The sequence below is a fragment of the Nothoprocta perdicaria genome, unplaced genomic scaffold (assembly GCF_003342845.1).
Source record: "Nothoprocta perdicaria isolate Ctin4 unplaced genomic scaffold, notPer1 scaffold_102, whole genome shotgun sequence".
Classification (NCBI taxonomy): Eukaryota; Metazoa; Chordata; class Aves; order Tinamiformes; family Tinamidae; genus Nothoprocta; species Nothoprocta perdicaria.
This window is the reverse complement of record NW_020454117.1, coordinates 1,236,976-1,251,922: the sequence shown is the minus strand read 5'-3', so window position 1 is coordinate 1,251,922 and position 14,947 is coordinate 1,236,976. Positions and strand designations below refer to the sequence as shown.

General features: G+C 39.1%; 1 protein-coding gene across 1 annotated transcript in view; it reads right to left on the bottom strand.

Annotated features, from left to right (window-relative positions):
- The window catches only part of MYH15 (myosin heavy chain 15), a 44,405-nt gene that overhangs the window by 18,016 nt on the left and 11,442 nt on the right, over positions 1 to 14,947 (bottom strand). The window contains exons 11-27 of the mRNA XM_026041734.1: positions 14,467 to 14,570; positions 13,936 to 14,074; positions 13,205 to 13,323; positions 11,866 to 12,015; positions 10,902 to 11,072; positions 10,146 to 10,325; positions 8,882 to 9,014; positions 6,932 to 6,999; positions 5,830 to 5,917; positions 5,519 to 5,636; positions 5,195 to 5,318; positions 4,377 to 4,513; positions 3,748 to 4,003; positions 3,048 to 3,290; positions 2,290 to 2,466; positions 1,690 to 1,835; positions 1,022 to 1,112 (exon numbers count right to left, since the gene is read on the bottom strand). Of these exons, the coding sequence (XP_025897519.1) occupies positions 1,022 to 1,112; positions 1,690 to 1,835; positions 2,290 to 2,466; positions 3,048 to 3,290; positions 3,748 to 4,003; positions 4,377 to 4,513; positions 5,195 to 5,318; positions 5,519 to 5,636; positions 5,830 to 5,917; positions 6,932 to 6,999; positions 8,882 to 9,014; positions 10,146 to 10,325; positions 10,902 to 11,072; positions 11,866 to 12,015; positions 13,205 to 13,323; positions 13,936 to 14,074; positions 14,467 to 14,570 (2,444 nt within the window). The remainder of the gene's footprint in view (positions 1 to 1,021; positions 1,113 to 1,689; positions 1,836 to 2,289; positions 2,467 to 3,047; positions 3,291 to 3,747; positions 4,004 to 4,376; positions 4,514 to 5,194; positions 5,319 to 5,518; positions 5,637 to 5,829; positions 5,918 to 6,931; positions 7,000 to 8,881; positions 9,015 to 10,145; positions 10,326 to 10,901; positions 11,073 to 11,865; positions 12,016 to 13,204; positions 13,324 to 13,935; positions 14,075 to 14,466; positions 14,571 to 14,947) is intronic.

The following is a 14,947-nucleotide window of genomic DNA, read 5'->3' as shown; positions in this document are numbered from 1 at the left end:
ACAAGCACTTCTGTGTTACTTCTACAGCAACTCCTATCTCAAGACCTCAAAGCACCTAACACAGTTGAATCCACTGCCATCCCACTCTAAAATTTATGAACAGAAAGAGGGATAGTAGTTAAAGGACTTGCCTAATTATGCCAATAAATCAGATTCTTCTAAGTCGGAGTAAGACTGACAAATCACATCTTTCTCGGTAGATATTTTCTCTACAAGTTGTAGTTCAAGTATTAAGGTCAAAAACATAAAAAGAATTAACTTGTATCAGGAGGGAGGAGTAGTAATTAATTATCGTTGATAATGACTGTCCGAGTCCTCTCTGCCTCCAGTTGAATAGCTGTGTGACAGAAGTAACTTTGCTCTAGGAGTTTCAAGGTGAGGATTTCAAATACARGATTTCAAATACAGGATAATGTAGATTTGCTTGAATAATGGATTTATTGCACTGGTGTGTGGGGGGGTCTTTTGTGGTAAAGTTATTTAGGGCCACCAATTCTCCACATTCAAATTGGAAGAATGTTCTTTATTTCTACTTTAATGGTAGGTCATTTTTATCATAGAAATTATATTAAAAAATGAGCTCATGTTTTGTGTTAAATATTTTGTCTGGACTGTTCAGCCCATCTTTGGCCTTTTTATTTCTGTTGAAAATGTTATGTCTACCTGAGCCACTCCCTTCAATTTCAAATTCATATCTATTACTGCTATATTCCTCCCCCACACTGCCCTTACTCCCAGCAGTGTGAGTTGGAACAATGTAATTTGCTTAAAAATAAGATACCATAGCTTTTCTGCCTCACTTGAAACCACTAGCGTCCTGAAGTAATATCTGGGAAGGAACCGGTCCAGAGCATCCTGTGGGAAATCAGTCTGGGCAAACTACGGAGCTGCATAACTTTGGGTCCTGAAGCTAAGTGAAAGTACTTAAGGGAGGCACAATGGGAGACCACCTCTTAGATTAAAATAAAATAAAATAAAATAAAATAAAATAAAATAAAATAAAATAGAGAGGCAAGCTGACCTGAAGCTCCTTAATCTTCTTCTGGAGCTGCATCACTATAGCTTGTTCATCTTCTATCTTGGAATTCAGTTGGCTCATTTCAAATTCTTTCCTGTCAAGGCAAGGAGAAACCCAAAATTTGCCCTGCAGCTCAAACAAAGCTAGACTAATGCAATTTTAAAGAGTTGTTCAATAAAACTTTTACTATATCTAAGCTGAAATTTTAAGAGCAGACTTCATGTTCTGCTACTTGTACGCATTTTCTGAACAGTGCTAAGACAAGACCCTGGATACATTTGTKTGATTACATTCAGTGGCTCTTTGTGTCTTATGTAAGTAATATTATCTTCAGAATCAGTGGGAAAACACTTTAAAAATACTTTTGAATGAGTGAGGTCTTTCAGCAACACAATCATAGCTTGTTAGTATGATTTTAGGGGCTTCCTTCAGCTTTCACCTCTAAGCAATGAAAAACATAAATACAATTTTTCATGTTAAGTATAAATCAGTTCTAATGTTTCAGATATAATATGCACTAGTAGCAAAGCACCTTTCCCTCCCTCCTTGACTATAAACTCTCTCCTTTGAGATAGGATTTCCTTTTACCCGCATCATGTGGGTAAGAGTAGAATAATGCCCCCGAAATGTCAGTGGTATATTGCTTTGTTTTGTAGAGCAGAACCTCTTACTTCTTTAGCTTYTCTTCCATCTGCAGCTTATCATTCTCCAAGTCCATGACACTCTCCTGAGTTAGCTTCAAATCCCCTTCCAGTTTGCGTTTTGCCCTTTCTAGATCCATCCTCACTTTCTTCTCTTGTTCAAGTGAACCCTCAAGCTTTAGAAAAGAAAACATTTATTAAATATTTTGAGCACAGCCAGAAGCACACCAAGTCCAGCTTTGTGCTGAGCTTTTGCAAGTGCTGTAGCAGAAGCATGCAAGCACCAGAGTCTGATTTTACATATTTTGTTTTCTGGTAGCYGATGTCCTGTACAAAGAACATATGGGCTAAAAAAATATAAGGGCTACTCCTTGCTTTGTGACTGTGCAAGTATTACACAGTTCTCTTAGTGGCTGAGCCCTGTTGGATTACACACCAAATACTGTGATCATGCAACTGACCTGCACTTTTTTTTCCCCTCCAGGCAATACCACATRGACTACATTTATACATCCTTGACCATTTACAAAAGGACAGAAATAAATTTCAAAGCTTTGTGACATTTCAGATTCATGAAAACTATGTGTGTGCAAACAACTCTGGAGAAAAACTAAGGCACAGCCAGCTTACATCATCCACTTGTTGTTCCAGTTTCACTTTGGCTTTGCTTAGTGTGTTGACTTTGTCCTCCTCTGCTTGTAGGTCATCCAGCACTTGCTGGTGAGCTTCCTGCAAGGACTTTTTCTCTTTAGTAAGTTTGCTAATATTCTCATCAAGAGCTGCCATTTCTTCTGTCAGATTTTTGACCTATGTGAGAGAGGAAGCACTGATGAACGTATTCATATGACTTTGGAGTGACAGGTTATTATAAAGCTTAAAGGACTCTCTAACTTGAATGTGTATGCATGAAAAGGTTTGAAAGAAGGAGGATTTTTTTCTTCCTCCACTTTTGGCATTTTGAGTAGAGACAGCAATTGCCAATTATTGTTGGGGGTGTTTTTCTTTCCAATTCATTAAATACTTTTCAATGTCACTTTAACTGTGGTGGACTTGAGTCTCCAGCTGCCTCTGCTGAAAGTAGGAAATAAGTTTTACATTTACAGATTACAGAAAACACGTAAAGGAACCATGATTACAGGAGACATTTCCTTACTTAGAGAATCAAAAGCTAGACCTGGTTATTTAGCTGAATTGCAGCACAAATCACTTTCAAAAAAGAGTAACAAGAACAAACTTAAAACCTTTTTCTTCATAAAGAAATGACTCTGTATATATTCTGACCCTGCAGCATGACCTGAATGAAGCAATCAAGGGACTGGTAACTCCTGTCATTGAGGTAATCCATCCCCAATGTTCTCTGCAAACATGTGGTGAAGTTCTAGAAGTACCTTATTTTCAGTAGCGTGCTTCTCTTTCTCTACTTTTGCAAGTGTTATTTCAAGATCATCAATATCTTTCTTGAGTTCAGAGCACTCATCTTCCAATTTTCTCTTCTTAGAAGTCAGCTCAGAATTCATCTCTTCCTCATCCTCAACCCGCTCTGTCAGTTCTTTGACTTTGGCCTCCAGCTGAATCTTAGATTTTATCAACAAGTCACATCGTTCCTCTGCATCTGCCAGAGTGTCTTGCTCCTGTGTGGCACATGGAAGATGACAGGACATGACTGCATGACCTTTTTTCTTTCTCGCTTGGCCCCTATCCAGTAAGTGGGCCTAAAGCATGACTCAGCACTTAGCTGAAAAGGAAAAACTCCTACTAATGATTTCAAAAGGCAAAAGCAGTAAGTTAGTTAATAGAGCAGAATGGCACAGTGAGCATGGCAAGTCATGCATAGCCCTGTAAGAATACTCCTGTGTTTAATAGTGCTGGACATTAACCAGCACAAAGCCCTGTAATACTGACATCATTAGCCCATCTGGTTATTTCCTAGGACATGAGAATTTCTAATTGCTGTATGTTTTTGGCAATACCCTGACAAGACCAGCAGCTTATTTGTTCTGCGTTTCCACTAATTCCGTGTTTTGTAAGCCTCTGAGTTTGAAAGTGCAGCTAATAATTACACAAACAAAACCAGCTTGGCCTACTCACAGCTTGGAGCTGGAGGAGCAAATCATTCTTCTCCTGAACTAAAGAGACTTGTTTTTCTTCAAGTTCCTTTCTCCTGGCTTCAGATTTTTCCAGAGCCTCCTTCAGTTTTAAGAACTCTTCCTTCATATTGGCCATCTCCTTTTCAGTTTCGGCAGACTTCAGAAGCGGTTTGATCTTAAAGAAAAGCTTCATCCAGGGCCAATTCTTCACAGCCATAAAAGCACGGATGTTCCACTGAATTACAAGAAGGGCATCCCTGGTTTAAGAAGAAAATAAACAAAATCCTCTTAAAGCTTAGCCTGAATTGAAAAAGTGAGGGTTTTTTTGTTTATTTGATTTCATCCTCAGTCACTTTTATTGCTCTTAATACCAGGAACTCGTACTGGGTTCTAAAAATATTCAAGAACATTCCTCCATGTCCCTTCATTTTCAGGGATTCAAGGAAATGTCAAATCTGATTTTATGATTGATGGGCAGTTAATATATGGTTGGTAGTATTTTTATCATGTATCCATGTTAAACCTTTAATTAAGGATTAGTGGGAGTGTTAAGTGCTGTAATAACGGCTCTATTCAACATATAATTAAATGATAATGACCATGCTAAGATTTACAGGGATGCCYTCATACCTGCGCTCCACTATCTTCTGAAACTCAATCCGCATCAGTCTGCCACGTGCTCTCGCTTGGATCATCGTGAGGATCTTTGCAAGTCTCTCATCCCTCATTTCTTCTAGGTGACCCAGGAGACCAGCCTTGAAGAACACCTGATAGACGCACAGATGTTATTTGACCATAAAGAATGATTTTATTTGACAGTACATAAGCAATTACACAAACTTTATTGCCATTGCCTAGAATAGCAATATTTTTACTAGCATGTTTATAAAGCGAAATAGAATAGATGGCCAAATACTTTTCGAGTTGGGCATTGCATCATGCAGTTCCCTAACTGTTTTAAAGCTGGGCCTCATCTTCTCAGTTTTGTGCTGGCCGTGCTATCCTATTCCCACATTACACAAAGCTCTCAAGTGTGCCAGGGTTCAAAGCAGGTCAGCTGGACCACAGCTCCCCGCTCTTCGGTCCCTGTGAATGAGATCATGCTGTAATTGCACATGGCCTCATTTTAAGAGCTGCAGTTGATCTTGCAGTTCAAGTATACTCAGACCTATCCAATCTACCTAAGCTTATATTTTACTGGGAGGCATGGAGCATCAGCTGCTCCTGTGTTTGCTTGCATCACTACTGCTATAAAAACTTTATGGGAGCTTAAGCTCAAGAAATGCTCCAGCGCAGCTTAAAAGTTAGTATCATTTTCCTGCTATATTGCTGGCTCTTTATATTATTGCTGTTCATTATCACTGCTAGAAATTGCATAATGTCTTATTCTGCATATTACATTCRTCTCCTTTCTCTTCACAGAGTCATTGAAGGACTTTTCTGGTTACCTTAGTGTGTCCAAAACGATACTGGTTATGGTCAATATCTAAAGATGCCAGCAATTTTTCAGCAGCTTTTCTGCTATCCACAAATTTATCCTCTGGGATTGCCCCTGGATTCAGAATGCGGTACCTGTGAATAACAGATTAGCAATGAATAAAACGAGTCTAGATTCTGTCTTTTTTTAATTTTTTTTTGAAGGTAAAAACAGACAATCTGTATGGAAAATAAACCAAGATGGAATAAAAACCTCAAATGGAAAAGAAGAGAAGATGCRTTTTGTTTATTTTGACTGATAAGGTAGGACAGGAGACAGCACAGCTCATCATTACCTTTGCTTGAAGTCTGCATAAAGCACCCTGTTTGGGAAGCCCTTCCGGCAAATGCGGATGCCTTCCAGAACACCATTACAGCGGAGCTGATGTAAGACAAGGAAAGCATCCATTGCACCTACAGGGGAAAAACAAAATGAACTAAATGGGGCTCTTCCTGAAGGCTTAATTCATTAGAAAATGTGAGGTTTCTTCTCTTAAAAAGGCAACTTATTTGATAAGGCAAATGACATGGACAGTATTTAAATACAGTCTGGTGACTTGGAAGTAAATATTGAAATGACATGTTAAGATTGCTGTGTTTTCCATACCTGGAGTTTTTGATTCATTGGGGATAATGCATCGTACAAAGTGAGGGGCTGTAGATCTTAGGTTGGTCATCAGCTTATTTAAATTCTCCTAGAAAACACACATTAAAAACAAAAATAGCTTTAATAGTTCAGTGGACTTTCAATTATTCATTTTTTGGATTTGTTAGTGGTTAAACTTAAGGTCATCRTTCTAAGCAACAAAATGATAAGCTTAGCAAACCCATTACAGAGAAATGTGTTCAAATAAACCAAATATCAACCAACTCAATTTTAGGAATCCATTTAGTTTTAGCAAAGCCCTAAAGAGACRTGGATTTTATTCTCAACTCTAGTATATCAGAAATATGATGACCAGCAAGCAAGGTGCAGCCAGCTACAGATCATTTCTGTAAATCTATCCTTTTATTTATACCTTTTTTTTCTTATTAAAGGTCTCTAGCAGAGGACATATTGGTTATGCAGTGATGTGTGACAGTGTGCTGGTATACTGATGACTAACATCATTAATACATTTTACAGGCTAGGAGATAACCTTCCTCATCTGAACTTTAGCTACATTACAGTTTCCCAATGTCACCCCCATAAGAAATTACAATAATAGTAAATATGTTCCCACTTTCCCCAAGATAGGGCACTAATGACAGCCTCCACTAGGAGCACATTCCAGTCATAGAAAGAGGGAAATTACTCAGAGTAAAAAGTTATACTGCACTGCATTCTACAACTTCTAATCTTAAAAACTCTAATCTTAGGATGCAGTTACAAGCAATAAAAAACGAACAGGAACTACCAAATAACTTCTAAAAACTTCTTGTTCTAAAGACAGGCCTGAAACAACAAACCACAAAATAAAATTACTTCACAAAATTTTGTGAAACTTTCTCAAATATAATAAAAAACCCTTGATCTCCTGAATACTCAAAGAATAGAAACCTGAAGAGCCCATCACACATACAGTTTTAATAACAATGTACTTGTTTAGCATGTTTAGAATGAAATTCTGGTATAGGTTTTCAATTTAATTTGGGACCGTTCCATAACATTCCATAACTTCAGTGCATCGTCTTCACTCAAACTAGGGAGTTGGGTAGGAGAAACAAACCTTGTGTAGTGAGGACACTGTTTGAAAAGAAGCACCTTTCTTGCGTTTCTTTTCTCCACCCTGGTCAGCTAGGGAAAAAAAGAAAAAACAGAGAAAGTCACATTTTTAGTCTTAATGAGCTGTGCAAGGTAGTGCAGAAGAGATGGATAAACTGTTCTAAAAATGGAATTTAGTTTGGAAGAAAGGCACAGCAAGTGAGTTAAATGGCTGTGATTAATTACTCAAATATCATACAAATAATCTGAAACTTGCATTATATATCACAAGTTGGCCATTCTCTGACCACACTCAGGTTTTGTCAAAGATTACGGTAAAGCTTTCTGGATTACATTCACATTTCACACCAAGAAAACATCACTTGTTAGGTGGATGTTCCATAAATATAAATAAGGCAAAAATAGCTCTCAGGAAAGCAGAGTAGCTTGTAGTTCGTTAAAAAAAAAGATAGCTAAGATAATGCTGAAAAGGCAAAAACTACAGTAATGCAAAGGGAGACTTGGGACTGTGTGTTTGAAATCATAGCTCCTACACATCTGCTCTCGAAATAGTACAGTTGTCTAAGTAAGATTTGTCCAGGACAAAGGGAAAGCAAGAGTGTTTATCTTGTGACTTCAGATCCTGTATCTTTGCATAGGATCTTTGCCCCTGAATTTTACTTAAAAATTCAGTCAAACTCACTCAGCTCCTCAAAATGTATGCTAATTTTTGCCATGACCTTCATAGAAGTTTCACTATGAGCGAGCCAGACACTACCCAAAAAGTGTTCAGCAATTGCTGCAGCTTTCTAAATACTGGACTATTAGATCATTCCCAGGAGGGCTGGTATTCTGTCACCTGCCAACAGCAGTCAACATAAGAAGAGAAATGAAGAATGMAATGTGTTTGATGCAATTATCAAAAACCTCTCCCCCTTTGAAAGTGACACTGCCACAGGCCTGGAAGAGGCTAATCTGGGCAGGCTGTTCTTTCCTCCTGACACCAAAGAAATGCAAGGTAACATTCTGACAAGCGTGAATACCCACAGGCAAATACCTAGTGAACAACTTGCAAGAACTTGCTTGGGCAGGAATTTTGTTATTTATAWTTGGCTCCATTTCTTATCCACATTATGAAGTTTGCAGCCTACTTACTTCTCAGAAAGAACCTTACAATTTATGATAGCATCTATAGAAATAAGGCTACTAATAAATAGGTTGCAAGTGATTACAACTTCAGGACATAAGAGCTATATCTTTGTAACAAATGCCCATCTTATTTACTTAASATCAATTATTTACATCTTTGCTACCTGTCTTCCCACAAATGAAACCGTTTGTGTTGCAGTTGAGCAACAGTTGTTTTAAACAGTTGTGTCTGCAGTTAAGCAGCAGACAGCTTAAATATGTCCTTAGACATACATCAGTCTTGTCAAAGGAAAAACCAACAGCAACAGGAAAGGAATGTTTATTCTTACAACCTTCTGGTGCTTTTGCCAAGCTGGAATAGTGCTCAGTTACCTCAGAGCTCCGTGTCAACAGTCCAGACTCTTCCAAAGGTCTCTCTCAGACTTGATATTTCTTACTGAATTGAGGATGGCTAGCAAGGAAGGCTACAGTGTGGGAAASAAACTCTTCTTGTTCCTATGCTTTTATGTACGGAAGTTTTGTGCACCACTTATCTGCCTATCTGAACACTTGTATGCTCAAACTCCCACCACAGTGTTAACAACACACAAATCCTTGTCAGAATGGCTCAGAGGTGTTAGATGTACAACCTAGCTGWGTTAATGGTCTCCTTACCGTGATAAGCTCATACAGGTGCTGCTCATATCTAAATATGCTAGCTAATTCTGCATTTAGCATTGCATCATCTACAGTTTGGAGTCTTGTTTTGTTTCTTAAATCTATCACGAGGCATGTATGCCCCCCAAAATAAAGAGAAACAATAAAAAATACGAGCAAATCTACTTACCACTGTCAGCACCAACATAACTTTCAAACAGGCTTGCYAGCAGTTTGTTAGATGATTTCTGGAAAATGCCGACTACAGTTTCATTAAGCGGATCTTTGTTCTTCTCAAGCCACCCAATGATGTTATAGGGCACCTACAGCAAGCAGCGTATTAAAAATATAGATCAGAGATCGCAAGTGTTCTCCTTGAGAGGTTTCAGCAGTTCTTTATGGTTTGGCTTAAAGCCAGTGACATTGTGAGYGCTGCTTTGATTTTTCACCACGTTCTATCCAATTCTCTGCTTCCTAGCTCTGAGATTTCTCTTCCTTATAATTATGATCTGAAACTTGCACACTCCTTCCAAGAGATCCAGTCCCTACATCCTCTCATAAACTCCATGTGATCACCTATTAAGYTGTTCTGTTAGAAACTTCATGATTAAAAACCTAATTCTGAGGCTTTGACACAGCTCTGTTTAGTAGGCAGGTATATTCCACCCTTAGTACTACCTGGGGATATAAATATTCATTTTCTTTTCTGAGTACATTAACATCTACACATAAAGATCAAAGTGGACATTATTTCCATTAAAAAATCATAGAATCATAGAATCTTTAAGGTTAGAAGGGACCACAAAATTAGCTTAACATTTGATTATATTTTGAAAGCAACATAAATAGCAACAGGTAGATTCTAGGTCTCTCTTGAGACATCATATAAATTCTATTTTTCACTCCATTCTCAAATTATTTCTGCCCATGTGGTCAGCTTTGAAACTAAGTTTTGGCTTGTGTAGCTTAATATTGGATTCTTCTTGATCCTGTTGTCATGAGCCCTTTTAGCTAAACCTGTGCAGCAGAATCAGCCATTTCCTTGACCATTTTAACATACTGCTCCTAAGATGATGTGATTTTTTTTTTWAAATCACTGCAATTAGCTAGAGATGACTCAGTTCATTTGTACAGGGAACCAAGATGGAAAGCAAGAGGCTGCAGTTTAGCCACTAATATGACTCTGATTGGAAAAACATTCAGCAAAACCACTTTTTAGCCCTCCTCAATTTGTCTCCTTTTATCTGCATGTCCATGAACAACATATCTTTAAATTGGTAGCATCTTAATACATTGCAAAATCTACACAGAGAAAGCAGAATTCTGCTCATTCTAACCATTCCTTCCTTCTCCTTTCCATTCGTCCTACTGTTTCTCCTCCCTTTTGCGCAATGGCCTGGACTCCACCTGGAAAATTTCTCTTAAGAAATCTACCCTCCAGCAGGGGAACTTACTGCACCGGCATAATGAAGCAGCTCAAAGTGAGCTTCRTATTTCCTTTTCTTGTCAGGCCTGGGTTTCTGTAAGTTGGGTGACTTGCCAAGATGGTTGTCATAGAGTTTGGCTTTGAACGTCATATCTGTAGCTTTTGGGAACATGCATTCCTCTTCAAGGATAGACAGGATTCCCAGCGGCTGTTAATGTAAAAAGACTTTTGTAATAAAATGTTTAGGCTTTCAATAACACATCAGTCTAAGTTTGGTCTGGTGGGATCTTAGGCCTGCAAGATTTCTTTTTATTCTGTGGAGGAATAAGTCTATCACTAGTCTATCCCCACTAGGACCACGTTATACTCATAAGGAAGGGAAAAGGGAAGACAAAGCCCGTTCTGGGGAAGTGTTTGGAGGGAAGCTATAGTTAAAATATAGGAAGAGCCTGAAGAACTTTGCTTATCAGCATGTAATGCAATGCATGAATCAGGGCCTCATGGGTCACAGGCACAAGGGTAYAGGGCACATGACTGAAACACAGTGTTCGCCTGAAAAACTGACCAGCAAGTTTGACTTTAGCCCTATATGGCAAACTTACTGAGATAAAGGCAAGTAGATACGAATATTGATTTTCCTTTAAGTTTCTTTTGCRTTGGAAGAAGAAAAACTTGTCCTACTGTTTATTCACTACATTTATTGACTATGATTTGAAAGCATTTCTAAGGGAACATCACAAATAAAAATAACTCAGTAAATAAATCTTGGCAGTTTCGTATATACCTTCTCAATTAGATCAATGCAGGCCTGCAGGTCCATGCCAAAATCAATAAAGACCCATTCGATGCCTTCCTTTTTATACTCTTCTTGCTCCAGGACAAACATGTGATGATTGAAAAACTGTTGCAGTTTTTCATTAGTGTAATTGATGCAAAGTTGCTCAAAGCTGTTAAACTGCAGAAAGGGACAAAAAGAGAAGCATTTGCACACAGTTAACTATGGCAAGGGCTGTGTGGAAAAGCAAAGGGGTTTACATCAGTTTATCTCAGTGAGCTGACTGAGAAACCACGGTACATAATACTGAAAGCAAAGGAGAAGGGAGCTCAGCAGTGGGCTGTCACCTGCTTCAGATGCAGTCCTCCCCTCAGTCCCCCCTCAGTCCTGCTTCAGATGCAGTCCCCCCTCAGGCAGGAGGATGTCAAGATTTGCTCAGGTCCCTGGCTAAGGAAGGGCAGCACCTTTCCTTACCAGCCTCGTAAAGCAGAGCCCAGCCATTCTGCTCACTGCAGAGTGCTGTGCAGCAATAAGAGAATTAAACACTAGCCTTCAGAAATGGATTATAAGAAAAAAAAGCAGTTGTGAAGTGCTTTTCTCACATATACCTATTTACAGTGATGATACAAAGTGGGAGAGATATTAAACCCTATAAATGATACTTTCTTGCAGAGAGGAAGAGTGGGTGTAATATGTTCTAAAGCATAACCCAAAACAAGCAAGATTTTGTCTTTACTAAAAGGTTGCCAGCCTCTTCCCTCCTCAAGGGCTSTCAGCATGCCCCGTTGTGCTAAATGCTGTGTTGTCTACATCTGCTCACTGCAAAATCTGGCTAAATTACACAGACTTGCTTTTCACTTTCTAGGCTTTTTGCCTCCTGTGCAGTTAGAGAAAGAAACCTTCACTTAAGAGCTATTGCTTAGTATTTTTCAAGCCCTTCCCTTCCCTTAAGTCCTTATGCATCAATACTCACATCAAAGATTTCAAACCCAGCAATGTCCAGGACTCCAATGAAGAACTGTCTTGGCAGCTTAGTGTCCAAGGTCTTGTTGATACGGACCACCAGCCACTTGAACATTCGATCATACACTGCCTTGGATAAGGCCCCAACTGCATACAGAACCTAAAATACAGGTTTCCAAACACCAGTAAGGGAAAGAGAATTCATTAGGGAACACAAGGTTTTCAGTACAGCAGCCTTTTTGAGTTCCTGCTTGGAGTTTAACATAAGTTTTACAACTGTCCCCATAATCTCCACTGTATATTTAACACAACATGCAGCTTCTCCCATTGTCTGTGTTTAGTTTTCTTCAAATTACTTCAAATTTCAAATTACTACTAGGTATGTGTCATCCATACATATGCGCACATGTTGTTAGTAAAGCACCTTATCAGGTGCTTACTGGGGAACAGTTGCCAATGGTCAATCCCTTACATTGCTGTGGAAGATGCCAGCAAACTCGTGGGCCTGATGACAGCTGTGAGGTCCCACWGTAAGAACAGGGAACTTGGTACTCAAGGTACTCATTGCGATTTGCTTTCAGTTTTTGAGGTGAGCTATGGGACTTCAGACTTGAATCACAAGTGCATAAGCAGGAGGTTGAAAGAGCAGCAAAATGAGCAGGGAACATAACTAAATGGTGCTGCTGCCTTTCAGCTGGCCAAATACTCAGCTATGCCAGCAGGACATAACTGTCCCCAGCATTTGGCTGGTCGCTTAGCTCATGTCACAGCCTGTCTTCAGACTGCAGTTTTTATCATAACCAAAATGCTTTAGCCTCATCGATGATTCTGCTAGGGCAATTCAGAAAGCAGCAGTGCTAATTCAGGAACTTCTGTTTCATAAATAAAGAAATACCTCTAAGTGGATCTTGCCTTTAGGCAACTGAGGTCACACAGAGCTTAAAATTACATGAATGATGAATGAGTGAATAAATAAATGAGTGCTCAGCAGTCCCAGTTAAACATTCAGATCCAGAATTAGGCACCAATTCCCCTGTGGTTTTTCTGCATCTACCTTCCTTGAGTGGCTGCTACCAACACATCACAGAAACCATGCTATCCAAGGCAGTTCTGGCTGCTCTGCATTTAGTGGTCTCTTTACTACCAGTTTCCCTGGTTTCTCCTTCCATCATTCTCTATGCCCCAAGCTTGGGGAGATAACAAGAAAATAGATATAAGAGGATCCACCGTTTACATATCACAGATACACATTAATATTCCTAGCAGCTGTCTCTCTATTTGGGACATGAGAGTCAAATTCTCAGGGCCTGCAGGACAGATTCCCAAATACTCTGAAAGTTTCTTCATACCTGTTCAACACTTTGACCTTTGGTCACATAYTCATTTCCAACTTTCACTCTAGGGTGCAATAAACCCTTAACTAAGTCAGAGGAGTTGATTCCCATTAGGTAGGCAGCTTTGTCAGCACCTAAACAAGAAAAACAATATTTCAGGCAGTTTTGAATTACTACTTGAAAACACATGTAGCCAAAAACTTTGAGCAACTTCRCTTTCTAAGAACAACTGAATAACTTTGCTCTTACAATGATTTGTGCTGGGTATGCCTGTGCATATCTATCTGTGGTAGAGAAGCTCAACTTAGACCCTATATTGTTGCCAGAATCACACCTCAGAAACTCTTCAGGTTCAGGGAAAATAACAGATCTTAACATTGATCATAGACAGTTTAAATTTTCTTTTAATTACTTCAGGTGCTTGAGGGATTTCCTCCTCCTCCAAGCAAAGAAGACCTAAAGACACAGAAGAGAGTGAAGGCAATAACTTTTGACATCTTGTTCATATGGCCAAAAAAACCCGTAGGGCCTGTGAATATTCATTGGCTTGCTTGAACTATGTCTATTCAGCTTCTACGAAGTTATTTCATCCATCGCTTTGGAAAGAAAATGCAACACTTGGCTGAGCAAGGAGTACATGACGCAAAATCAAGGTAACAAGGACCTGTTTCTTACTCAACAGAATGTCCCTGAAAACATATGCCCAGCTTTTAAAGAGAAGGAGTAATGTTAGGTGTTACTCTTACTTTCAGTGCCATCAGCCTCTGCTTGTTCTTCTCTGGGTCTTTGCTTAAATTTCATGTTTCCAAAGTGCATGATTGCACCTGTGAGCTTGTAGGCACCAGACTTTTCATCTGGCACAAATCCCAAGATGTCCATGGCTTGCTGTGAAAAAGAAACACCATTGTTTTTGGCATTTGTCTTTTTAATAACAATGACATCTTGCAGCCCAACAATCTACCTTTACATGGAAGATATTGCTGACAAAGCAGCCTCTGGTGCAACCTGGGTGCCCAACAGTGGTTGGGGAGCAATAGAAGAGCTTCTGTTATCACTGTGATGTATGAAATGCTGCATGAGAACATTGTGCCCATGGACATTACATGGAGCAAGACCATATTCAAAAGCATAGTAGTTCATTATTCCTCACACTTCATGTTATGAAAGCAACTGAGACTCATTTCTACTTCCAATTATTCCAAAAATTTCAGTAACAGAAATTAGGTTCCTCTCAATGTGTATCTACTAAGCAAAATGTCARATAAGCACAGGCTTACATCTGTTGCCATCAGTTCTTCTCCATCATCCAAGTTGTCCACTGTAACTACGCCTTGTGAACAAAAGTGGTAGTCATATGGGTTGGTAGATACCAGTAGCATATCTGCAAAAGAACTGCCAGGGTTAAAACTGTCACCCATTTAGAATATTCCCTCCTCCCCTGGCTTTCCCCACTCCCCCCAAAAAAGAAAATGTTAACTCAAAAAACCATACATGTGCTGCTACACAAATCTGCAACGCTTTTTACAATGGCAGAACAGYACTACTACTCCAATCTGAAGATCAAGATTTAGAGAAAGAGTCAATAATAAGGATATGTGAATATTGCACAGACATCTACTAWAGATGTTTTTCAGTGTGCCAAGATCATCATTTCCTGTCCTACTTGTCTGCTTTGCCTGGCTCTAGGAGTGAAAATCCTATCCAAATACAGAGAAGTAAAAAGATTTTATGATCCAAGACAATGACAAGGAGCATGAT